Source organism: Oncorhynchus tshawytscha, linkage group LG02 (genome assembly GCF_018296145.1).
Source record: "Oncorhynchus tshawytscha isolate Ot180627B linkage group LG02, Otsh_v2.0, whole genome shotgun sequence".
NCBI lineage: Eukaryota > Metazoa > Chordata > Actinopteri > Salmoniformes > Salmonidae > Oncorhynchus > Oncorhynchus tshawytscha.
This window is the reverse complement of record NC_056430.1, coordinates 19,024,701-19,051,022: the sequence shown is the minus strand read 5'-3', so window position 1 is coordinate 19,051,022 and position 26,322 is coordinate 19,024,701. Positions and strand designations below refer to the sequence as shown.

The following is a 26,322-nucleotide window of genomic DNA, read 5'->3' as shown; positions in this document are numbered from 1 at the left end:
GGCATGAGGAGGTAGGCAATAAATAGGCCATTGGATCAAATATTTACAGTTAGCAGATAATTAATTTAGCAGATTAACACTGGAGTGATAAATGACCATATAATGATGTGCTAGTAGATATACTAGTGTGCAAAAGAGCAGAAAAGTAAATCAAATAAAAACAGTATGGGGATGAGGTAGGTAGATTGGGTGGGCAATTTACAGATGGACTATGTACAGCTGCAGCGATTAGTTAGCTGCTCAGATAGCTGATGTTTAAAGTTGGTGAGGGAAATAAAAGTCTCCAACTTCAGCGATTTTTGCAATTCGTTCCAGTCACTGGCAGCAGAGAACTGTAAGGATAGGCGGCCAAATGAGGTGTCGGCTTTGGGGATGATCAGTGAGATATACCTGCTGGAACGTGTGCTACGGGTGGGTGTTGTTAAAGTGACCAGTGAAGTGACCAGGCGGAGCTTTACCTAGCATAGATTTAGGTGCCTTTAATTTCAGAAAGATTAGTGGTTGTTTCAGGGTGTTTGTTTTCACACCAACGTAGTCCCTTTCAGACAATTTTTGTGAACACAGTGTGGTTCACTTAAATTGTTGTGCAGTGTGAACACTCCCAAGGAACTCAGCACCCTCAAAAGAGCATTTCGAGAGGTGGTCTGAGTTCGGTTCACTTGAATTCCATGGTCCATGGTCCAGTTCTCTTTTTAAGGGCAATGTGAACACAAAGCTCCCCAGGTTTGCTTGTCATTACTCCCGCACCACACACTAGACTACTGCAACACCATAAACCCTCTCACATTGGTGCCACAAAAGAGAGGATATGATAATCTGCAGGGAAAAACATTGTTTTTGGATAGTCCTATTGATTAGCGATTGTCAATGATGCACAGAAATTCCAAAATATGTTTTTAGTTCAGATTATTTGTTTGCAACATGTGATCTATAGGCTAAAAATGTTTCATAAACTGTTTATTCGATTGTGGGGTTTGAATAGTGTGAGAGGACGCCAACATAGGGTACAAAATCTGTTCTAGCAGTAGCCTACATTGGGTGTACAATTGTCAATTACAACATTATTTAATATGCAGTTATTCTTCTGCTATTTATTCTTTTACCAATAATATTTACAGTATCTTCTGGTGACAATTATTATGTCTCATCTTTTAACTAAATGCAATCTATTAGCTTACAAAATGTAAGTAGGTATATCTAGCTGTCCGATAACACGTTCTGATAAAATGGCTTGTCCTGCACTTTGTAAAAACCCAGAGCGCACTGAGTAAATCTTGGAAAAAGGTCTTGGTTGCTTTTTAAATGTAGTAATGTGAATGCAAAGAGGACTGAGCACTTTTGCTAATTTTACCCCAAAATTCACTTTAAAGAGGACTGAGATCGGTTCTTTTAATGAGGACTATATGTGAAAACACCCTAAAAATCCATTCACTGAACCTCAATATAATTAGCATTTGGTAGCATTGCCTTTAAATTGTTTAACTTGAGTCAAACGTTTCAGGTAGCCTTCCACAAGCTTCCCACAATAAGTTGGGTGAATTTTGTCCCATTCCACCTGACAGAGCTGGTTTAACTGAGTCAGGTTTGTAGGCCTCCTTGCTCGCACACGCTTTTTCAGTTCTGCCCAGAAATTTTCTATGGGATTGAGGTCAGGGCTTTAGTAATTGTCACTCCAATACCTTGACTTTGTTGTCCTCAAGCCATTGATGTCTGATGTCTTAAGATGATGCTTGAATATATCCACAACATTTCTCAGCCTCATGATGCCATCTATTTTGTGAAGTGCACCAGGTCTTGGTTGATTTCCTTTGATTTTCCCGTGATGTCAAGCAAAGAGGCACTAGGTTTGAAGGTAGGCCTTGAAATACATTCACAGGTACACCTTCAATTGATTCAAATGATGTCAATTAGCCTATCAGAAGCTTCAAAAGCCATGATCTCATTTTCGGGATTTTCCAAGCTGTTTTAAGGCACAGTCAACTTACTGTATGTAAACTTCTGACCCACTGGATTTGTGATACAGTGAATTATAAGTGAAATAATCTGTCTGTAAACAATTGTTGGAAAAATTCCTTGTGTCATGCACAAAGTAGATATCCTAACTGACTTTCCAAAACTATAGTTTGTTAACAAGAAATTTGTAGAGTGGTTGAAAAACGGGTTTTAATGATTCCAATCTAAGTGTATGTAAACTTCAGACTTCAACTGTATTTTGTACAATATAAAAGTGCATTGCTCCTAAATAAAGTGTTTGTAATTGTGTATTTAAAACACAAGAAGTAGTCATTTCTTAAATGATTTAATGAGAACATTTGAGACATCAAAAACATCAATAGCAATACAAAGTCATCATACATAAAGTTTTGAATTTCCCTTTTTGTAATGTAGTAGTAAAACTGCGAGGGGCCTGTATTGTTCAATAGGACAAGACATCGCTTGCAATTTTCTATCAAAACAAGTCAACCTGAACAATCAACAGCACCAACAAATATCAGCTACAACAACTGTTGAGCATTCTAGATATCTGTGTCAACATGTCAAGCAGAAATGCCACATCCTTGTTTTAATCATTTAAATCATTCAAAGTAAATAATCTACAGTAATGCAAAATATTTGGACTAGTTCAGGTCGCTTGGTCGCAGCTCATCACACCACTTCTCAAACGCTCTGTACAGGGTGTCATCACCTGTGTCATTATAGATCTCTACAGATGGAGAGAAAAAGGAGATTGTTAACACCAGCTTTGAAAATATATGCATTTTTAATCTTTGTTAATGTGCTGAACTCTAACTGAAAAATACATGTCTGTCTCTTTACCTGCATGCCCTAGGCCAATGGGTAGAGGCATCCTGACCAGCCCACCAGAGTGTTTCAGCCTCTCACAAAGTGAGTGCTGCACTAGTGCCATGGTAACGTCCTGGTGCCACACAGGCAGCTCCAGCCCCCCCATGCAGCCTATAATCCGCAGCTTCTCCTCCTCTGTCATGAGGCCCCTCTCACGGGCCACATAAACCATGTAGGACATATCGATGTTCACCGCCTCTCCGTGCAGCAAGGAAGGGAGCACCTTCTGTAATAAGAAGGTCAGCGCTCAGTACTGTATCCATGCACAACTCTCTAGAGTGCAGTATTACTCATAGCCGCACTGTTTATTGCCGCTAACTAACACAAACAGGTGTGAGTAAACCTGACACCATGCTCATCTGGCACATAGTTACACTAAAAATGGAACAGGAGGTGACAAACATGACATGATGACATATTGGTTCAAACCCGGTTACATACAGTAGCTCATGGAATTTGGCATTTGGCTTTGTGGTTATTTAAGGTGAAGCGGTAAAAATTGGTTGTACTGTACCATTTCCAGCTCTGGGCTGATAAGGTGACCAAAGTCTACTAGTCTGTCTAAATCGTCCTCCCACAGGTTGGGGGCCAGCTCCTCTAGCATGGCTTCTATGGCCATGCGTGTGGACACGGAGGCAGCATCTTTGTTGTCCCCCTGAAGACCGCTGTCAGACTGGAACTTGGAGTCCAACAGGAACCGGCCATTGGTCTCCAGCAGCTCAAAGAGACCTCTGTGTTTCATCAAGGCCATCTGTAGAGCACACATCTACATTACATTTACATTAAATACCAGTACATAAAACCAGATCTACAGAGCTAAATGAGCATCAACATATTCTATAAGACTGATGATGTACTGTATATTGTTCTCTACAGTATAGTATACAGTCAAATAGTACAGCATTGTATCTTAAGTTCATGTAAAGTCCAATATCTAATTCATATCTGTTGCTGTCAGGCATTGCCACTGTACCTTTAACATTTCGGCCAGCCCATTGGAGATGTGTCTTCGAGAAACAGTTTGAATGAAGGAGCGGTCTAGGAAAGCAGCCACCGGGGGTATGTAGCCACCCAGCTTATTTTTACAGTTGGCAAAGTTCACCCCAGTCTTTGCCCCCACGCTGGCGTCAACATAAGAGAGCAGGGTGGTAGGGACACGGATGTAGGGGGTGCGTCTCCTGTACAGGGATGCCGCCAAGCCCACTATGTCCAGACAGACTCCTCCTCCGATGGCGATGATGGGCTCTGTGCGTCTGTCCAGGGAGAACTTATGGACCTCCTCCAGGATCCTCATCACCAGCTCCATGGACTTGTTCTCCTCGGTGGTGGGCAGGGGCAGGATCCTGTAGAGAACATTATGGGCCTCAAAGTAGTCTGTAAGCTGGCAGCCGTAGAGGTTGTAGACGGTCTGGTCCATGACCACGAAGCGCCTGAGGGGCTTGGTGCTGATGCTGTTCCTCAGGACCTCCAGCTGCTGGGGGTCCCTAATGTGCCCCAGGAGCAGGGTGTCGTTGCTGGGGTCCAGCAGGCCCAGGGACTCAGTCACCTTGTAGGTGAAGATGATAGGGCTGACCACTGTCCAGGAGGTGCCTTGCTCCATGGTGCTCTCATAGCTGGAAAACATGATATATTTGTCAGATTATTTTATGTACAGTACAATATGTACAGTAAATGTTTAGAGAACAAAGCCTGGGGATAAATGTAAATTCACACAATTTCACTTTCTGTGGAAAGTCTACCGTACCATCCTTGCCCGTCCAAATAAAATATTGAAATATTGATAATATTTGACCGAGACACGAGATGACAGAAAGATTCAACAATCTCAGATAAAGCATCCGAGTGAGCGAAACAGCGCCCTTCTGTCTCCTTTTGTGTGACCATGTATCTGATGCTGTCTGGACAAAAGGAGTATGGCATGTTATACGTTTTCTGTCCAGACAGCATCAGATACTAAGACAGCGGCGCTGTTGCACTCCCTAGTTTCAGCAGAGAGGAAGAGGCCAAGTGAGAGGTCTAAATAAAGGGACTTAATAAACCCAATGCATTTCTATGGGCATAATATGCAGACCTAAGCTTGTTGCCTGCATTCCCACCTTTGGGACAACGATTTGCATTGTTAGGGTGGAGACATGAGCATCTCGTCATTATACACAGATTTCAGCCACTTGGTTTCAGCTACTTGTGAATTAGAACGGAAAGTTGATGGGTGCACAGTCCATGCTGGCTTTCCCTAAAGGATGCTGGCTTTCCCTAAAGGATCCTGGCTTTCCCTAAAGGATGCTGGCTTTCCCTAAAGGATGCTGGCTTTCCCTAAAGGATGCTGGCTTTCCCTAAAGGATGCTGGCTTTCCCTAAAGTAAATTGATGTTTTGCCAAAATGATATAATTACTCCAGTCAAAATACTTTACTAGAGAGCTTGACTTAGCCATAGAGGATCATTAGATTCTTTTTTTTTAAATGCTGTGGATTATTTTCAAATCACAAGTGCATAGGCCTATGCCTATTAGGAAAGCCAGCCATTTGGGCAGAGTACGTGGCAAAAAGCCTAGCTGATTATTGAGTTGCGGATGTCAGTGAAAAGCATGTAAAATGTGAAGATAATGTGTCTTGAGTATAATTTAAAATGTTGAGACAAGATGAAGGGGAGTGGTGTGTGGCGAAGACATGCTTAGTAAATGTACCGTTAATCCCCGTCACAACCTGCTAAACTTGTGGGAAACAAGTTTTGGTTTATTTCGTAAACATAATTTAGGAGTTTTGTCAGACAGTGCTCCATGTGAGCAATGAGCATGAGTGTGGTTTCTCTGTGCTGATAACTTTGAGGGAGAGCAAGCCAACCTGCTGAGTTGATACAATGTTGCACTTCACTAGTTATAGCTCACTCAAGTCAAGACAGACAGAAAGGGAGACACATAGGCATGCAATTGAAAGAACATGCATTTTATCAGGATAGGTTCTAATGTTTTTATTTGTTGTCTTTAGGCCTATGTATTTTACTTAGATGAAGATGTAAGTTATAGGCCTAGTGCTGCATTGGCTTATAGGCTATCTCTGAGTTCCATGCACTCATTTCTTTAGCCACCAATGGATCATGGTGTAGACTATCAATGTGTCCATATGGCAAAGGCTGGTGCTCTTGCATTAGTTTAATTTTAACTTTTAGATTTTAACCATTTTAATTAATATTTGTATGATTAACCACGTGACAATAATTTTGAGAAACTAAAACGTTAAGAAAATGCGCATATAAAAATATTCATAACTGGCACGCAGATAAGTAAAATTGTAGGATACATTTTAAGCTTCCACAAACTTGAAACTCACTAGCTGCCTTTGGTCTTCATTATAACAGCCATTAACAAAATTCAAAATACCGGAAGTCCCATGAAAAAATGGGCCCATCCAACTGAAGTCAAATGCCTATCCAACTGATTTGTTCTGGCACCGGCCCTGGATCTCAGGCTTATGACAAAGACTGTAAAAATGGGACCAGCTGAGTCTCTGCTTGGCACTCAGTATTAAGGAGATACATTGGGGGTAAGGCCCTGCGATAGACTAGTGTCATGACGTTGGCCTGGGGGTAGGTTTATGACAGTCATAAATACCTCTTCCCCCCTTTTTCCTCTCTCTACCCTACTGATGTTACATTTGCAAAACTCTTTGGTTAACATAGAGATTCTGGGAACATCAGATGGTGGGGGGAAATGAACTATATTCTGGTAATCCAACCAATTGAACATATGCGGTGGTACTTAATGAATATGATGTCAGTTCGGTTGTCATCTGAGACATTCTCATCAATGATAAGATTACATAAACTCTACAGTGGAAAGTCTACACTTTCACATGGAATTGTTGTTCAATTTAAATGTTTGAATATGAAATTATTCGAAATTATAAGCCCTTGACGACAATATAACCTCCTGTTCCGAGGATGTGAGGTCAACAGTCGGATGTCAGAACGGTTCAGATAATAACTACAGAACGAAGCCAACATCAGCGTGAGTTTTGGTTGCGAATGGTATGAACTTTGAACTCTTATTCACTACAGAAGTGATACCTCCTAGCCGTTGAGTTAGCAACAGCCGCTGCAAACGAGGGTTAGGAAGGAACAGACAGAGTATCCTGTCTACCACACAATGACGTTACTACAACGTATTCAATTTACCAGCAGACATTCTTCAAAGGACGAAGGACTCAGTTGGGCAACACGGCCTTCCATCTACCACGAACCTACTGAAGCGCAGCTCAGAGTAAATATTTATTGCATTTTCCTTTTCCAAATGGGCTGTAATTTAGAATGCATAAGATACTTTATTTACGATAGCACAGCTTCGCCCTTTGTTCCTCAGTCTTCTTGCTCTTTCACTCAAACCCCGTCCCTTTTCTTTTGTGTAACAAGCTGTCACATCTGTTCCGCCCGCTAGGGATGTTTTCCTTTATGACGTCATTTGTAATCAAGATATGATTTAATTATGTGTATGTGTAATTCTGTGTGATTAGTTAGGTATTTAGTAAATGTGTCCTGTGTGAATTTAAGTATGCGCTCTCTAATTCTCTCTTTCTCTCTTTCTTTCTCTCTCTCGGACGACCTGAGCCCTTGGACCATGCCTCAGGACTACCAGGCATGATGACTCCTTGCTGTCCCCAGTCCACCTGGCCGTGCTGCTGCTCCAGTTTCAACTGTTCTGCCTGCAGCTATGGAATCCTGACCTGTTCACTGGACGTGCTACCTGTCCCAGACCTATTATTTGACCATGCTGGTCATTTATGAACATTTGAACATCTTGGCCATGTTCTGTTATAATCTCCACCCGGCACAGCCAGAAGAGGACTGGCCACCCCTCATAGCCTGGTTCCTCTCTAGGTTTCTTCCTAGGTTTTGGCCTTTCTAGGGAGTTTTTCCTAGCCAACGTGCTTCAACACCTGCATTGCTTGCTGTTTGGGGTTTTAGGCTGGGTTTCTGTACAGCACTTTGAGATATCAGCTGATGTACGAAGGGCTATATAAATACATTTGATTTGAATAGTAAATAAATAATTAAACCAAATGTTCTATTGCTGGTTCAACTTGTGAGCCAGGGTTCGTGCAGATAACCAAGAATGTACAACTTTCATATGAGACTGAATTAAGATGATGATTAATATTGACTCCTATTGATGTAAAATATTACTAGGTCTTTAAGAGTTTATTCGGAAGATAACAGCTCCATAAATATTATTTTGTGGTGCCGGACTCTCTAGTTATTTACACTTACATGATTAGCTCAATCAGGTAATATTAATTACAGAGATATTATTTTATAGAATAGCATTTCATATCACCTAATCCGGCATAGCCAAAGACACAACACTAGTGTCCTGTCCAATTGGTGTGCTTGTACATCAAGATGCCTCACACTACAGAAACATGGGATAGGCTCCTGGTCCTATGAGCCATTCCGAATCACACAAGCCAAGTCTTGTGCAAGCCCACTGGGCACAAATGTCAGTTCAACACATCTAGTTTTGATTTACATATGGTTGAGTTGTCAACTAATGTGAAAAGCAAAAGAATTTCACCATGCCATTGGATTTAGGTTCAAAGTTGGTTGAAAAAATTACGAAATTCCCTTATTATTGACTTTTTGCAAATCCAATCAGTTTTCCACGTTGATTACACATCATCACATTGAATATTTTTGTTGAAATGACGTGAAAACAAGTTTTTGCCCAGTGGGAGGCTACTTATTTTATTACTTAAAGTCTAGCTAGAGGGTCTAATAAAATAAAGCATGTTAACATCAAGAAAACGAATTTAGATGTATGACGATAATGTGCATAAACCTTATATTTTGCATAACGTTTTAATTTATTTAGAATCAATTGCATCCCTTAATTATATTTTAACACAAGTTTTACTCACATATTGGCAGCTGATACTCGACCCTTTATATTTTTATTCAATTTATTTCCCGATTTGCGTTTCCATGTGCCCTTGACTTGAACTAAGTGAAACTCGTTCTTCTTTATTACTGCAATATTGTTGCATTCCAGTGGCTCTTCCACATGTGTCTTCCCAGTGTTTGCATCAAGTGACATCTTGATATATTTATGTATTGGAAGCTAATGAATGACCGATGCAGAGACAAGTAACCTAATGGAGCATAATGTTCACCTCTCATTACTCTCTGTATATATACATATATCCTCGACAGCAGATCACTTCACTTCTGCCAGGGGAGGAGCAAGTATTTCCAGTGTGCTTATGAAAGTGTAGCCAAAACCATTGTGTAGCACATGCCCCAGCATGATCCTTACACAATTTTTGGGAGTGATGTAATGAAACTATAGAATTATGTAAAGAGGGATTCCCCCACCCCCACAATAGGCTATATAATTTATTAGCCTACATTTTTTAAATGTAAAACATATTTAGGCTACTTAATAAAAAACTTCTGACTCCACATCAATAAACATGTCATAGACCATTTGTAATTGTATACACACATACTGTATGTTTATATGTCAAGTCTTTTTTAAATTTCACTCAAGAAATAAGAGCAAGATAAATACATTTGTAAAAGATACACATGTATTGCAAAGTTACATGTACAATTCTGGGATAATTGATAAGGGTTATGTATTTAGCCTACTGGGGGAGCCTGCATCAGACTTGCTTCTTGTGCAGAAAATGTGCTATCAGTCACTGATGAACATGCGAAAAAGGCTTTGGATATTATATATATATATCAGCAGTAGCCTACCCCTTTTTTGTGTGTGCCAAATTGACTGTAAGAAAAAAACATTTTTGTTTAGTTGAATTGTGGTAGGTTCAATTGCGTAGCCTCCTAGGCTACTTAACATACTGGACACAGGTATGCAACAGTTACAAGACAAAGTATTTGTTTGTGGCACTGGATGGATGTTGTCAGAGGTCAACATTCAATTGACCATTTTTCATCTGAGCACATCTGGTGAGTTCCTGGTGTTCTGTTTGAAGAGTAAATATACATGTAGCATCTTAATTTGGGGCAACAGGTAGCCTAGTGGTTAGAATGTTGGGCCAGTAACTGAAAGGTTGCTAGTTCAAATCCCTGAGCTGGTAAAGGTAAAAATATGTTGTTCTGCACAAGGCAGTTAACCCACTGCTCTTAGGCTGTCATTGTAAATAGGAATTTGTTCTTAACTGACTTTCCTAGTTAAATAAAGGTTAAAAAAAACATTTGAGCCAGTTTGCTACAGCAGGAAAATAAGTCTACAGGAAATGTGGATTATAATTAATTAGCATTTTGATAATTTAAAAAAAGGGCAAATCAGGTTTGACATTTAAAAGTGGAAATTACAAACTTCAGAAGTATTTTTAAACATCAAATGCACCAATCATTGCAGTAAAGTTGTCCAGCAACAGGGTAATCAAATTAAGATCCTACACCTGAAAATAAAGAGTAATAAAACGTGCAACTGACAAAAAAAGCAGATGTCAGTTTAGGATGAGCCAAGATGAAAGTTTAAGATCAACTTTTTTGTAGAGTAAATATATGATAATGGGAAATATGCACATTCTTGAAGTAAAGTGATCATTCATGTCTTTGTATTGAGCTAAGAATCCATTCTATTTTATTTTAACAGTTGAATGATTTCACATTTTACATGGCTCATTTTAACACTTCAGCACCTCGTGACAAAAGTGTAGACATGATGGAAACAATTTGTATTTTTCTTTCATTACACAAGTGGCCTTTTTAACGTCTGGATGCCTGAGCTGGACAGATACCGTGGCGCTTGACTTGGTTGAAGGTCAGCTCCATTAGACATAGCTGTGTTATACGGTTTGCGCCCACGTGATGACAGTAAAACGACCCGAAAAAACGTTGTCGCGAAAGGTTTACATAAAAAGTTTGACATCGATAGACAGATCTTACAGGTCAACGGACACGTGGGCGGAACTACTGTGTGGGAAACTAGGAGTTTATTTTGGGGAGTTTCGTAAGCCATCAGTAAAGATACATTTACACAACTGAAACGGGGTTAAGCTATATAGATAGACAGACAGCTGCTTTGCCAGTCGCCCTTTGTGATTTGACAACTTGTTGTGTATTTTGTATTACGAACGCCGTGGAAATTCACCATGCAGGCCGCCAAAGGTATGTCGGGTCTTTCTCACAGAACTAGCTATGATTGCAGAAGCTCGAAAGAATGAATGTGGTTGGGCTTGTTAGTTGCAGGAGAATGTCGCGGGGAAACATCAACTGGAAAGATGATAGGACACTTAAATAGTATATTCGTAATAATCCACTATTTGTGCATTATAAAACTAAACATTACATTTATATTAATTGTAATTAAATTAAATAACCTACATATAGGACTAGCTAGATGTGGTTAAGAGGTCAATGCATGGAAGGCAGCCGTGGGGGACTAGGACCCCGGATTGGCGCACATTTAACAAATCTGATCTAACAAAGTGGATATTCGTCCAGATTGATGTATTGTAACATGCCCACAATGTAGTTACTAACGTCCGATTTGAACATATGTGGTTGTTTTCGCTGCATAACATTTAGAATTGGTCCCTTTTCAGGTTTATAATAAGTGAATGATTAATGCTAGTTTCCTAACTCCCGTTTGTAGTATCGCTAGCATACAGAAATCGGTGGTGGTAGTCTAGTTTTGAACTGTATTGTAGTTGATTGGTGACGATGGCATTAACATGTATTGGGGTTCACATCTATACAAGCAGTTTACTCCGATTTTTACATTAACATATTGTGAAATACACATAAACAATAGCCTAAATGTATGAGGTACCATAAGGCATCTTTCACCCACGCGTTTCGATGGCATATCCATGGTTTTGGTCGAGTTCCATTGACATCTTTACCGCATCTCTAGGAACATACACTTCTAACCCCGCCTGTTGCAGTTATTTATTGGGCTCATCCGTCCTTCCTAGAGCTCTATGTCCATCTAATGGTATAGTTATGTAATGACACAGAGTAGTCTATGAATTGTCCAGTGGGAAAAGTACCCAACTGTCACTTGAATAAAAAGTCACACAGCAAAATACTACTTGAGTAAAAGTATAAAAGTATTTGGTTTTAAATATACTTAAGTATCAAAAGTAAATGTAATTGCTAAAATATTCTTAAGTATCAAAAGTAAAAGTATAAATACTTTTACATTCTTTACATGAAGCAAACCAGACGGCACAAATATATTTTTTATTCACGGATAGCCATGGGCACTCTCCCAACACTCCAACATCATTTACAGACAAAACATTTGTGTTTAGTGAGTCCGCCAGATCAGAGGCAGTAGGGAGGACCAGAGATGTTCTCTTGATAAGTGCGTATCATATGTAACATTCCATATGTAACAAGTACTTTTGGGTGTCAGAGAAAATGTATGGAGTAAAAAGTACATCATTTTCTTATGAATGTAATGGAGTAAAAGTTCTCAAATATATATTAAAGTACAGATACCCCCCAAAAATTACTTAAGCAGTACTTTAATGTATTTTTTACTTAAGTACTTTACGCCATTGGAATTCCATATTATTATAATGTCACTCCTCTGTATCACCCCCCCTTCTGTCTCAAATTGTTCATTAGTATAATAGCCTACTGTACTCATTAGGCCTATACTGTATAGGCTTGTGTACAGTTTTGGTCTTGTGTTCTCTGCAGTCTCTGACACCCCGATGGAATTCATGGTGGATTTCTTAAACAAAGCCAAGGAAATAGCAGATAGCAATGCCAACATTCCAGAGGAACTGAGGGTCAACCTACAGAAGGCCCTGGACATAGCGTGTGGTCTGGACGGCTACCTGGAGAAAATGAGCAGCCAGGAAAGTGCACCTCTCGCTGAGCTGTATCAGTGAGTAATTCTCTTGTCCGTCCCACAGACACAGTTCACATGGATGCTTTCTGATGCACATTCTTACTTAATCCCATACGGATGTGTAGGAAAACGATGGAACACGACTGGGATAAAGTATTCGAGGAGGGCAAGACTCAGTTTCGGCTTCCAAAAGAGTGCATCACTGGGCATGTGGAAGGTGAGCCATCTCTATTGGGTACAGTTGTGTAGATGCTTGGTTAAAGATACATATTTAAGTAGTGCTAAATATTTGTCTTGATGTTTCATTGGCAGGCCAGACTCTGAAAATGCTGGTTCACATGAGTAAAGCCAAGAGGATCCTAGAGATAGGCATGTTCACAGGGTATGGTGCTCTCTCAATGGCTGAAGGACTGCCCGAGGATGGGTCACTGGTTGCCTGTGAGATTGAGCAATATCTTAAAGAATTTGCTAAGCCCATATTTGACAGGTCTCCACATGGCAAGAAGATAACAGTGAAGATTGGTTCTGCCATGGATAGCTTGAAGGTGACTAACTACGTGTTGTGTAACTACATTGATTAAGTTTAGCCTGCAGTGATTACACATGTTAGTCTACTTGCATAATAACCACGTTATATAGTTACATGTATATACAATGCAAACCAAATCACTTAAAGTAACACAACTATTTGTAAGTGTAATAAATATGAGTACAATAAATAGCCAATTATATATATATATATATGTATATGTGTATAGCCTTTTATAGCCTTTTATATATATATATATATATATATAAGTAAAAGGCTATACACTGTATCAGTGTATCTAGCTCATTGACAGTGAATGGTCCGGCTCTCTGATAATATTGTCTCTTTTTAAAGGATCTGGCTGCAGCAGGCGAGCAGTTTGACATGGTCTTTATCGACGCAGACAAGAACAACTACATCAACTACTACAAGTTCATCCTGGACCACAACCTCCTACGGCTGAGTGGTGTGATATGTGTGGATAACTCTCTGTTCAAGGCTAAGGTCTACCTAAAGGACACCGCTGATGTAAACGGGCTGGCACTTCGAGATTTTAACCAGTTTGTGAAGAGTGATCTTCGTGTAGAGCAGGTGAGTGGAGAGACATGGCTTGCAATCTGTCTAATTATTACTGGGTGTTTACTCCTGTGTTAGTAAAGAAGGTTTTTCTTTTTTTAAGGTCATTGTCCCCCTCAGAGATGGCATCAGTATCATCCGCAGAGTACCCATGGCAACAGCATGTGCAGGCACACAGGTAACATATGACGCATCCTCAGTCAGAACCACACTTAGTGCCCGTGCTAAAAGGAAAAGAAAACGACTATCATTGTTGTCATTGACAGCTGTAGTTACTACCATGAGTCAGATGGTGACTTTACAGTACTTAAAAGCTCATACAGACTTTTCCTGTCACACTTATAACTCACTTGTGTGTGACTTGTCTCAGAGCAAGGTAACAGACGATGAGGTATTCCGGGGTTTGAACGGGAGGTCGATCCTGGACCGGATGCGTCTGGACGGCAGGGTGGCCTATGTGACGGGGGCAGGCCAAGGTATAGGCAGGGCGTTTGCACATGCCCTAGGAGAGGCTGGTGCCAAAGTGGCTGTGGTAGACCTGGACCAAGGGAAGGCTGAGGCCGTGGCAGAGGAGCTCACACTGAAAGGTAAGGCTTTGTCATTAGCACACACCACTATGATTGTCACAATGTTGGATTTTCATATTAACCTTCCATGTATTACCAGCAGATGGTGCTCTGCTGTCAGGGAAAAGTCAAGGAAATACTGTACATCATTGTTCCCCTACTAGCGGCCCAAGATTTGAATTGTTTTATTTTATTATTGTTGGACATTTTGTAAAAATACCCCCACGCATAATACGCTACACTGAGTGTACAAAACATTAGGAACACCTTCCTAATATTGACTTTGCACCCCTCCCTTTTGTCCTCAGAATAGCCTCAATTCATCAGGGCATGGACTCTACAAGGTGTCGAAGGGTTCCACAGGGTTGTTGACCCATATTGACTCCCACTGTTGTGTCAAGTTGGCTGAAACCCAACAGCGTTGCAGTTCTTAACACAAACCGGTGCGCCTGGCACCTACTATCATACACCATTCAAAGGCACTTAAATCTTTGTCTTTCCCATTCACCCTCTGAATGGCACACGCACACAGTCCATTTCTCAATTGTAGCAAGGTTTAAAAATCCTTCTTTAACCTGTCTCCTTCCCTCCACTACACTGATTGAAGTGGATTTAACACGTGACATCAATAAGGGATCATAGCTTTCACCTGGTCAGTCTATCATGGAAAGAGCAGGTGTTGCTAATGTTTTGTACACTCAGTGTATGTGATTGTATGCAAACGTACGCCAGGTTTGATTGATTGTTTTAGTGAAATATTATATCTGTTTTGGCTTCTTGCGGTCACATTGTAGTCCTACAAATGATTTGTAATTATGTTCCGACCCCCTGACCTTCCGCTCAAGAAACCATCGGCTGAATCTAGTTCATTATCCCTGTTGTATATTGTAATCTGATTATATTATATTTTCAGACAAAACTTTAATCTGCACCATATTTTGCATATGAAGACACAAAATAGTAATAATATCAATCATTTCGAACTTGCCTATTATTGCATTTTAAATAGCCACTACTTTTTAATCCAGGGATAAATTGCATTGCGATTACTGCTGACATCAGCAAATCGTTAGATGTTGAGAGGATGATTGACAGCATTGTGTCCAAATGGGGAGCGATCCAAATAGCATGCAACAACGCAGGGATCAACATGAACTCAGCCAGTGAAGACACCAGTCTGGAAGAGTGGGACCAAACCTTTGATGTCAACTTGAGGGGGACCTTCATGTGTTGTCAGGTGTGTGATTCCTCTACTGTATTCTGTTGTAAGCCTAGGCCACTTATAGGGGACACCTGATCTGCACTATCATCTAGGATTGATGTGCCCAGCTGGTAATACACTTGTGTCCCCAGTGGACCGGCTGAATGCGGTGTGAAATGGTGTTGGAAAATGTTTTATTAAAACGGTACACATATTTTTCAATTTTTTTCCCCCAACTGCCCACCATTAAAAATGGTGCCTTTGCAGCCTGACTGCAGGATGCTTTATGTACGAGCCGGTCCACGGGGGACACAAGTGTATTAACGGTTGGGCACATCAATCCAAGACGATAGTGCAGATCTAGAGCCCACTATTGGCAGCCTAGGCTAGTATGCTACTGTAGGCCTGTGTGATCTATTTCATTACTCAGAGGGTCATACCAGTGACATAAGTCTGTCTGGAAAATGGGAAACATGTACAGTTGTTTGCATTTGAGTTTACACGTCTAACTGTTTTGGGGGGGAATGACGTGTAAATTACACATGGAATATATGAGAGTTTGAGTTAGGGTCTATGAGTAAGTATGAATAATAATGAAAAGTACACACAGGATGTCAATACTAAAAGTGTGATGAATGTTTCTGATATGTGTCCATTCTCCCTGAATTCTTGCCTCAGGCTGCAGGTCGTGTGATGCTGAAGCAAGGATATGGGAAGATTATTAACACCGCGTCCATGGCCAGTCTAATAGGTTAGTGAATATTCTATCTATCCTGTATGTTCCCTTTAGATTTCATCAACGTTTTAGAGGGAGAATGTCTTCCTTTCATCTCCATGTATGGTGAGTCAATGAGGAATGGTGAGTCAATGAGGAATGGTGAGTCAATGAGGAATGGTGAGTCAAGTGAAGAATAATGACCTGAGCTTTGTTGCTGCATTGATATGTCTCCTATAGTACACTGAGAAGTACAGTAATGTAATACTCATCACAATGATTTTGTGCACCTGAACATAATTGTATACGGTTTGTTTCTGTAGCGTTGCGAAACGACTTCAATGGGCTTGGTATTCTACAGTCTTGCCATTTCAGTGTACTTTAGTGAACTTAAAGTGACAGAGGAGGAAACCTGGTGACCCATTTCACAAATGCAATCTATTTGTATTTTTTTAAGTATAATTGCTAATACTGCTAATCTTCACCATAGAACTGTTTATTCAGGACAATGCTATAGTGATTTATCCACCCACATTATTCTCCCGCTGCAAACACAGTTAGTTGTGATTGCTGCTCATCAAGGCACTTTTGCATCATAATAAACATCCATCTCCTGAGCTCTAGGGAAATGTGTTAGTAAGGAAACCTGAGGTCCAACATGTAAAAGATTTCCTGTGCAACAACCCTGCCTGCCTCTGTAAAGGGCTGTGTTTAAGCAGCAGATGCTTTTACATTTTACTAAGTGCATTGTGAAATGGGAGTTATTCCCAGCCCAGTGTAAATCCTCCTACAGGTTCCTCCAGAGAAACAGTAACACTTCATCAGCAGTATAGTCATCGCCAATAAACTGCTGTGACATATGGGCCTGAGTCCCAACTGCAGGGGCAATCTGTAAAACAGGGCCATGCTGGTAAATAGAGGATGGCAACAAAAAAAGTGATCAATTACTCAGTTCCGCACAGTCCTGCAGGAATTTACTTTATTGGTCTGGACATCTGTTACAGTATTGTCATAATGAATAATCAGAGGGGACCTGTTTTAGCCAAGTAGGGTACCAAAAAGCAGCCGTGAATGTGTATTTTAATTGGACAATGACAGCTTTTTGTCCATCTGCTGAATAAAATGTGTTTTTCCCCTCCCCTGTACATTTGAAGAGAATGATGGTAGGCCACACAAAGGAGGAGCATTTTTGACATGCTAACCAAGCTGTACTGGAGAGTACATGTAAAGTATTTGACCTGACTAAGGAGGATAGAGAGAATCATGTCAGCGGCACGCTCATTCAGCCTGTGTACCATCTTTACTTCCTAGCTGTCCTGAGGACTTGAGTATGTGTAGGCCTGTGATGAAAAGGGCTCGTTTCCCCCCACTTAGAATGGGCAATAAGTAGCAGGGGGGATGTTAAAGAGGATTTTAGACAGTGCTCTCTTTCTCCCTCTCTAAGGATTACTGCTCTTAAAGACGGAAAACATCAATGCAGGTTTATTTGCAGGATGAAGGCCTGTTTTGAACGGTATTTTGGAGCTGTATCATCAGGTCTTCAGTGAGGATTAGCACTGTTAGGCTTTTTTAGCTGTGTTTCCTGTCCTGATAAATCGGCTTTCACCTTCAGTCTGGGTGTAAGCCCTGGGCTTTGCTCCTCCTCACGTGCTCCTCCTCTCCTCCAAGGCTGGGGTCCTACCCAAGGGCCTGCACCTCCTCCTCAGCCTCCTCACTCCATCATGGAAGCATCCTCCATCCTCTTCTCTCCTCACATCAGCTCTGTTCCTTTCTAAACAAACGAGGGACCGTGAATCTCCTGTCCACTCTGTCTCCCCAGGACCAGCCCCTGCCTCTCTGCAGCTGTGTCATATTTATCATCTCTGTTCCGACCGAAGCAATTTGGCAGTGAGATCAAGGGGCGACGAGGTTAACTACTAAAGTTGTATGTAACTTGGAGGCTTCCCTGTGATGATTAATCAACCAGAGGGAAATTAGCCGCTGTCCAAGCATCCCATGCAGTGTGCAGCATCTGTGATGGTCAAGGCAAACTAATGGTGTGTTGCCTTTGTTGCTGAAAATGGTGCGTAACTGGACATTACAAGCAATTATTTTGACATGGCTTTATCCACAGGGTCCCAAGTACCTAATGGAGGTGTTTTCATGTAGCATGCAGTAGAAACCAGGGTGCTGAGTTATGATTGAAATGAAGAAATGCATAGAATGAATAATATGCAGGGGTACTCGAGTGGCGCAGCGGTCTAAGGTACTGCATCTTAGTGCAAGAGGCTTCACTACAATCTCTGGTTCGTATCCAAGTTGTATCACATCCAGCCGTGATTGGTAGTAGCATAGGGTGGTGCACAATTGGCCCAGCGTCGTCCGGGGTAGGCCGTCATTGTAAATAAGAATTTGTTCTTAACGGACTTGCCTAGTTAAATAAAGGTTAAAAAAAAAAAGAATTACTCTCAGAGAAAGTCTACATTGTAGTGTGTGTTTCATGGTTATTAGAGGGGTAAGGTTTGTCTTTTGGACTTTGAGTGCAGTTCATATGGTTATTCCACATTTTGTTGTGTTACAGCCTGAATTCAAAATGGATGAAATTGATTCCCCCCCCACCCATCTACACACAATAACCTATAATGACAAAGTGAAAACATGTTTTTAGAAATGTTAGCAAATTTAATTGAAAATGAAAACATTTACATAATTATTCACACCCCTGAGTCAATACTTTGTAGAAGCAACTTTGATTGTGATTACACTTCGAGTCGTCTCAGGTATGTCTGTATAAACTCTACACATCTGGATTTGGGGATTTTCTCCCGTTCTTTCTTGCAGATTTTCTCAAGCTCTGTTAAGTTAGATGGGGAGAGGCGGTGAACAGCAATCTTCAAGTCTTAGGATTCAAGTCTGGGCTTTGGCTGGGCCGTTCAAGGACTTTCACTTTCTTGTTCTGAAGCTATTTCAGCGTTGCTTTTGCTGTATGCTTTGGGTCATTGTCCTGTTGGAACGTAAATCTTCTCCCGATTCTAAGGTCGTTTCACTCTGAAGCAGCTTCTAATCAAGGAATTGTCTGTTGTGCCTGGTTTTCTCCAGCGCTTTGAATTCAGGCCAAAGAGTTAAATTTTTGTCTCATCAGGCCACAGAATCTTTTGCCTTGTGCTCTGTCTTTAACATGCATTTTTGCAAACTCCAGGCACTGCTGTCGTATATTTTTCTCAGAAGTAGCTTCTGTCTGGCCTTTCTCCCATAAAGCTCTGATTGGTGAAGTGCTTTAGAGACTGTTGTCCTTCTGACAGGCTCTCCCATCTCAGCCAACAAACTCCGTAGTTCTGTCAGAGTGGTCATTGGGTTCTTGATCACCTCCCAAGGTCCTTCTTGCCCAGTTGCTCAGTTTGATTGGAAGACCAGCTCTAGGCAGAGTCTGCGTAGTCCCATATTTTTATTTTTTTCTTCCATTGATGGAGACCACTGTGCTTTTGGAAACTTTCAACACTGGTATTTGTTATATACTCTTCCCCAGATATATGCCTCAACACAATTCATGGTATAGTTTCTGCTCTGACACAGATTTGTCCGTTGGACTGCCAGATGGTGAAGCGTGATTAATCACTCTTGAGAATGCGTTTCCACTGCTCCAAAGTCCAATGGCGGCGAGATTTATACCACTCTAGCCGACGCTTGGCATTTCTCATGGTGATCTTAGGCTTGTGTGCGGCTGCTCGGCCATGGAAACCTATTTCATGAAGCTCCCGAACAAACAGTGCTGGTGCTGATGTTGCTTCCAGGGGCAGTTTGGAGCAAGGTAGTGAGACCATTTTTACATGCTTAAGCACTCGGTGGTCCCGTTCCTTGAGCTTGTATGGCCTACCACTTCACGGCTGAGCTATTGTTGCTCCGACGTTTACACTTTGCAAAAACAGCACTTAGAGTTGACCAGCCAGGGCAGCTCTAGCAAGGAAGAAATTTAACAAACTGACTTGTTGGAAAGGTGGCATCCTATGATGGTGCCACGTTGAAAGTCATTGAGCTCTTCAGTAAGGCTTATCTACTACCAATGTTTGTCTATGGAGATTGCATGGCTGTGTGCTTGATTTTATACATCTGTCAGCAATGGGTGTGGCTGAAATAGCCGAATCCACTCATTTGAAGGGATGGTCACATACTTTTGTATATATATTGTACACTGCCAACTGTGGGACCTTATATAGACCGGTGTGTTCCTTTCTAAATCATGTCCAAACAATTGAATTGGCCACAGGTGGACTCCAATCAAGTTGTAGTGACATCTCAAAGATGATCAAAGGAAATTGGATGCACCTGAGCAAAATGTGGAGTGTCATAGCAAAAGGGTGTGAATACTTATGTAAATTAGATATTTTTGTGTTTCATTTTCAATAAATTTGCTAACATTTCTAAAAACATGTTTTCACTTTTTCATTATGGGACATTGTGTGTCGATGGGTGAGGGTAATTTTTATTATTTAATACATTTTTTATTCCGCCTGTAACACAATGAAATGTGGAATAAGTCAAGGTGTATAAAAACTCTCAGGAATGAACTGTATGTGTTTTAATTAGTTCAAGTTTAGTTTAAAACAAGTGATGGACAACAATACAAATCAAATAAATACATAAACCTTGGACCAATACTACTTGACTTGATTTGTCCCCTCTGCAGTGCCCCATCCACAGAAGCAGCTTGCCTACAACACCTCAAAGGCAGGAGTGGTCAAACTGACACAGACACTTGGCACAGAGTGGATTGACAGAGGGGTCCGAGTTAACTGCATCTCACCGTAAGTTTGTGTCCCAAATGTTAGTTTTATTAAATGGCCTGGCTTCAGAATAGGCCTATAGTGTCAATGTCAGATCTTATCTGTATCACCATGCCACAACAGTTCATACATCACAAATACTTAAAAAAATGTCAATCCTAACTTTGATTTAAGAATGTACACATACAAAATGTCCATGGACTTCAAGCCCATCTATTCTGAACAAAAATATAAATGCAACATTCAACAATTTAAATGATTTTACTGAGTTACAGTTCATATAAGGAAATCAGTCAATTGAAATAAATAAATTAGGCCCTAATCTATGGATTTCACATGACTGGACAGGGGTGCAAACATGGGGAGCAAGGCCCACCCACTGGGGAGCAAGGCCCACCCACTGGGGAGCAAGGCCCACCCACTGGGGAGCCAGGCCCAGCCAATCAGAATGAGTTTTTCCCTACAAAAGGGCTTTATTACAGACAGAAATACTCCTCAGTTTCATCAGCTGTCGGGGTGGCTGGTCCCAGACAGGTGAATAAGCCGGTCCTGGAGGTCCTGGGCTGGCGTGGTTACACATGGTCTGCGGTTGTGAAGCCGGTTGGACATACTGCCAAATTGGCAGCATATGGTAGATAAATGAACATTAAATTTTCTAGCAATGTCTCTGGTGGACATTCCTGCAGTCAGCATGCCAATTCCACACTCCCTCAAAACTTGATATATCTGTGGCATTGTGCTGTGTGACCAAACTGCACATTTTAGAGTGGCCTTTTGTCCCCAGTACCAGGTGCACCTGTGTAATGATCATGCTGTTTAATCAGCTTCTTGATATGCTACACCTGTCAGGTGGATGGATTATCTTGGCAAAGAAGAAATGCTCACTAACAGAGATGTAAACCATTTTGTGACCAAAAGAGAAAAGCTTTCTGTGCATATGGAACATTTCTGGGATCTTTTATTTCACCTCATGAAAAATTAAACTTTACATTTTTGTTCAGTATGTATTGCTATTTGTTGAGCTGCCAAGAACAGTAATGATGAGAAGCGATTGAGTGTTTTCCTCCATTGTAAAAGTTCCATTTAAGCCCTCAAACAATATGCTCAGGCTTAATTAGATGGCGTCTTTAGGGAGGAATCAAACAAACACTTGCTCTAATTGTTATATTCAATTAGGAAATCAAATGAGCATCCTCACTCCAAGTGTCTCCACAACAATAGCACATTGTTTGTATCTAGTTGTCTGTGAAGCTGTGTGGCGGTGAAGAAGAGGAAAGAGGAACACTCTTCGCTGCGCTGTGTATGTGTGTGTTAAGTCGAGCATCCCTTAGCCCCAGCGAATCCGTCCGGTGGCTCGGCATGCGGGGCCCGTCACCACACCCAGAACAAAGCGCCCACTCTGCTTTATTTATCGACAGCTTGTTTGCTCATTTTAATTTGCAAAGAAGCAATTCTTTCCCCCTTCTAACTGGCTGTCTCAATGGGGCGCTGATTTCGTAGAAGTGACAGTCAGTAAATATGCATAAAAAAGGGACACAATTAGCGAGTGCGAGGTTGACTGCAGCCTGATTTCATTGGCAACTTTAGCCGCGCCGGTGATAAGCTGCATTATCTAGAAAATTGGTTGAGGGAAAACAGCACCTCTGATTGCCAGGAAAGGTTCCAGATAACAGGGCGCTGAAGAGAAATATAATTGAGGTGGAATATGTTAACCAAGGTGTCACATGCTTCTTGGAGCCGCTAATTTATCCAAATGTTGGAATTTGTATCAAGGCACAGCCAGGAATACTGTATGCCTAACATGTCGGGTACGGGCTAAAGATGAGTCGACCGTGAAACTTTTAGTTACTTTCATAATGGTTGTGTGAAAAGCCTGAAGTCGTCTCACATTAGACACAGCTGTGTTGACACGTTTATCCAAATGATATATTTCAATAGTTGGAGAGAAAATCATTGGTCATGATAGATTAATGCTGACACAAGCATTGTCTAAACATGAAAGTACCTAAGTCTCAGAGGAGGAAATCACTATAGTACGAATCACTATAGTACCAACATACCTGTTTCTTTTAAATGCCACTCAAGCACTATACCTGAGAATCAAACCAGCTAAAGCTCATATCAGGCAGAGAGACGCAGAGAAAGTGATAATGTACAGGCTCCTGAAGGCAAATTACACCTAGGGTCCTGTCGTACCCGGTGGTGCTTCCTGCGACGTGCCAGTCATTTAACACCCCGCATCCCACTGTAAATATCATCAGAGATGTACCCTTTTTCTGAAGGGTAATTGGGTTTATTTATTATTTTATTTTGGTTACCAAAGTGGTGGCTCTGAAACGCCACACTGCTGTCACTCCTGGCTTTGAAGTCTGATGTCTCTGAATTCTCTTTCCCTCCATCTCTGTCTCCCTTTTTCTTTTCAGGGGGATTGTTGACACCCCTCTCATCCACTCGGAGAGTTTGAGGCCTCTGGTGCAGCGCTGGCTGTCAGATATCCCTGCTGGACGACTGGCTCTAGTGACAGACCTGCAAGCTGCAGTGGTCTACTTGGCATCTGACGCCTCCGACTACATGACAGGGCATAACTTAGTCATAGAGGGTGGGCAAAGTCTGTGGTAGAGAGAGGGAGAAGCTTAATTTTTCCCACTCTTGGTTCACTCTTGGGAATAGACACCCACCGTAGGTGGCTGGTGGCACATTAATTAGGGAGACGGACTCATAGTAATGGCTGGAATGGAATGAAATGGAACACTTGGCTTCCATGTATTTGATTTCACTCCATTCCAGCCATTATTATGAGCCGTCCTCCCCTCATCAGCATCCTGTGGCGACCACTGTGACTGATCTCCACAGGGAAGACTAGAGTAACAGAGATTAGGTCAGAGTGATTACCTCCCTGGTTTACCATTATGTCAGATTGGAGATTATTTTACAGTTTCATATAGTAGTCTTCACATAAAAGGGACATTTATTTCAACACAGTTGTGCTTTCATATCCCTATAAGTTTCTTGACAGAAATGCACACTTTGTCGCAAATCCTTTTTACGCCTTCTACATGGTGCTATCCTTTGGACATCTGTGTTTTTATACAGAAACATTTTTCACGCTGGAATCTGTGAGTGACTCTTATAAACAGCTTTTGACACTATTTGCCCCATCAGAGGTATTTGTTTCGTAAGTGAAAAGTACTTGAAACGGGTTCATAGTTCAAGATTTTAATACACTAAATGCATGCTGCTTTCTACTGTGCAAGTGCAGTACGTACTGGATATTAGATTGTGAAAGATAGGTTGGGCATAGTAGAAAGTACTGAGATGTGTATGACAAGATACTGTACGAAATACAGTCGGTTTATAAAATAAACACTATCAAACTTAATATTGTAACTAATCCTTTCCTTATGGGGACTACATACTGAACACATAAATATGGTTTCAAAGCTAACTAGACATTCTATGCATATAAATGTGTAATAACTCCCTGTTTGACAGTCCTGGGATGGTTGTGTTTCTCCGGGTACCATAGTGTACCCCCCTCCTTCAGCTCTTCTCTCTCATGGTTTTGCTGATTGGTCCCCCAAGTGGTGCTTACAATCCGCATCTTAATTGCTCCCTGTACTGTTTATGTGCTGCAAAACAATGCTTAAAGGAGGTTAGCTGAGGGCATGGCCTTAGTCACTGCAATTATACCAAAGGAGTGTCCAATTAGCACCATCCATGCAATGAGACGGTGCTTGTTTGTGTGAGAAACTTCTCGCTATTTGTGGCCATACTCAGATTTACATAATGGGGTCCCTTATTAACGGGGCTAGTGAGTGAGAGGATCCCGTTTAGATATGGAAAGATCTGACGATCTCTGCATTTCAGTTGGATTTAATGTAGAAGACATACTAAACCTGCATAGTAGATAGACACAACTTCCTCACAGGACAATATCAGAAATTTGATTTCTGTAAACAGTGAATGTAAGAATTTATCCAGAATGACCTAATAAACATCTTAATATAACGAGAGTAGAATATTAGTTAGGCATTTCGTCAGATGGCCACAAAGGGGCAGTCTAGAGATGGGGAGCTACAGATATTTGCTGTTCTCTACCTTTCAGTATACAGGATAATCACTGTTTGAATGTGGGGTTATCAAGAACATTATTTGCCATTATCCGAGGGTAGCAACAAAGGGTCTGCTATATGTTTATGTGAGGAAATTATGATTGAAATGACATCCGCAATTCTAGTGTGCAAACAGCTGGACATGGGAATGAATCTGTGTTGGAATGTTGAACAAACGCAATGTGCAGTACTTTCAATTCAAATGAAACAAATGGTTACATTTCCAATGTATGAAAAATGTCATTACTATATATTCATCTGTTGCTACTGCTTGCCAAGAGATGAGGTGAGTAATTGTCGAGGTTCAGTAATTGTTATGCAGGTATCTACACAGTTTATGTTGGGAATTGTAATAACTGTTCTGATTGTAATCTACTGTCTTAATCTTAACTAAAGACAAACGTGTACATGTCACTTAACAACTTAAATTGTGGTTTTCCATTAGTTGTACCTAAACACAGGTCGACTGGGGTCATACATACAGTAGGTGTATCATTTTGTCAATTCATTAAAGTGTAGACTATAGTTTTTAAGGCATAACTATTGTAGCATTCACAGCAAGATGTTAAACTCCATCCTCTGTACTGCTGCCTACAACACCACACTTTAGTCAGGAGTTTATTCACAGCAAGATGTTAAACTCCATCCTCTGTACTGCTGCCTACAACACCACACTTTAGTCAGGAGTTTATTCACAGCATAATTCAGTCTCAACTGTTTTGATGTTATTATGTTTTGTATTGCTCTAAACGGTTTCAAAGCCCTTTTTGAAGATCTTGTTTTCCCTGGAAAGCGCAGCCACGAGCCAAATTCTATATTTTGAGCTGAAAATGTGATCTCTTCAAACCTATGGCTTGCTTCATGAGGTGTAAGTGATCTTGAATACATTATTTATGACCTCCTTGTGCTGCAATTACGCTCAGTAGCGAGGCCCGCGAAAATGCCGGTGTTGTGCTAAAGAGTTCTTCAGCACAAAAGCACTTGTGCCCTCGCACTTCAAATCAACTTTGATTAATGTCCATGTTTGTCCTGGAATGCAACATTTTACAGCAGAAGCAAATTGTGAGTAGCCCTGGGTCGATGCGACAACAGGAGGAGACAACACAGAGCTGAGCACAGCCTGTATCTGGGTGAGAGAGTACGTCACAGGGTTTATAGATGGCATATTAACATTTGACAACATCAATACCCTTTT

General features: G+C 41.1%; 2 protein-coding genes across 4 annotated transcripts; one reads left to right on the top strand and one right to left on the bottom strand.

Annotated features, from left to right (window-relative positions):
- Positions 1-2,289: 2,289 nt before the first annotated feature.
- On the bottom strand, positions 2,290-9,027 carry LOC112262555 (2-epi-5-epi-valiolone synthase-like). The gene is made up of 5 exons (XM_024438179.2): positions 8,752-9,027; positions 3,818-4,457; positions 3,359-3,595; positions 2,818-3,070; positions 2,290-2,704 (listed from the first exon to the last, which is right to left on the bottom strand). The coding sequence occupies exons 1-5, from the start codon at positions 8,925-8,927 to the stop codon at positions 2,619-2,621; spliced, it is 1,392 nt and encodes a 463-aa protein (XP_024293947.1). The 5' UTR covers positions 8,928-9,027; the 3' UTR covers positions 2,290-2,618.
- A 1,608-nt stretch (positions 9,028-10,635) lies between these two features.
- On the top strand, positions 10,636-24,394 carry zgc:113054 (NADP-dependent mannitol dehydrogenase). 3 transcript variants are annotated; one of them, XM_024381947.2, is made up of 11 exons: positions 10,636-10,972; positions 12,515-12,704; positions 12,794-12,885; positions 12,981-13,213; positions 13,552-13,788; positions 13,877-13,951; positions 14,144-14,360; positions 15,467-15,576; positions 16,219-16,291; positions 20,919-21,036; positions 23,439-24,394. In XM_024381947.2, the coding sequence occupies exons 1-11, from the start codon at positions 10,957-10,959 to the stop codon at positions 23,632-23,634; spliced, it is 1,557 nt and encodes a 518-aa protein (XP_024237715.1). In that variant the 5' UTR covers positions 10,636-10,956; the 3' UTR covers positions 23,635-24,394. The 3 variants fall into 3 exon arrangements, with proteins under 3 accessions (XP_024237715.1, XP_024237724.1, XP_024237707.1); XM_024381939.2 differs by having other exon boundaries at positions 10,640-10,972; positions 15,368-15,576; XM_024381956.2 differs by lacking the exon at positions 12,515-12,704 and having other exon boundaries at positions 10,639-10,972; positions 12,733-12,885; positions 15,368-15,576.
- The last annotated feature ends 1,928 nt before the right edge of the window (positions 24,395-26,322 follow it).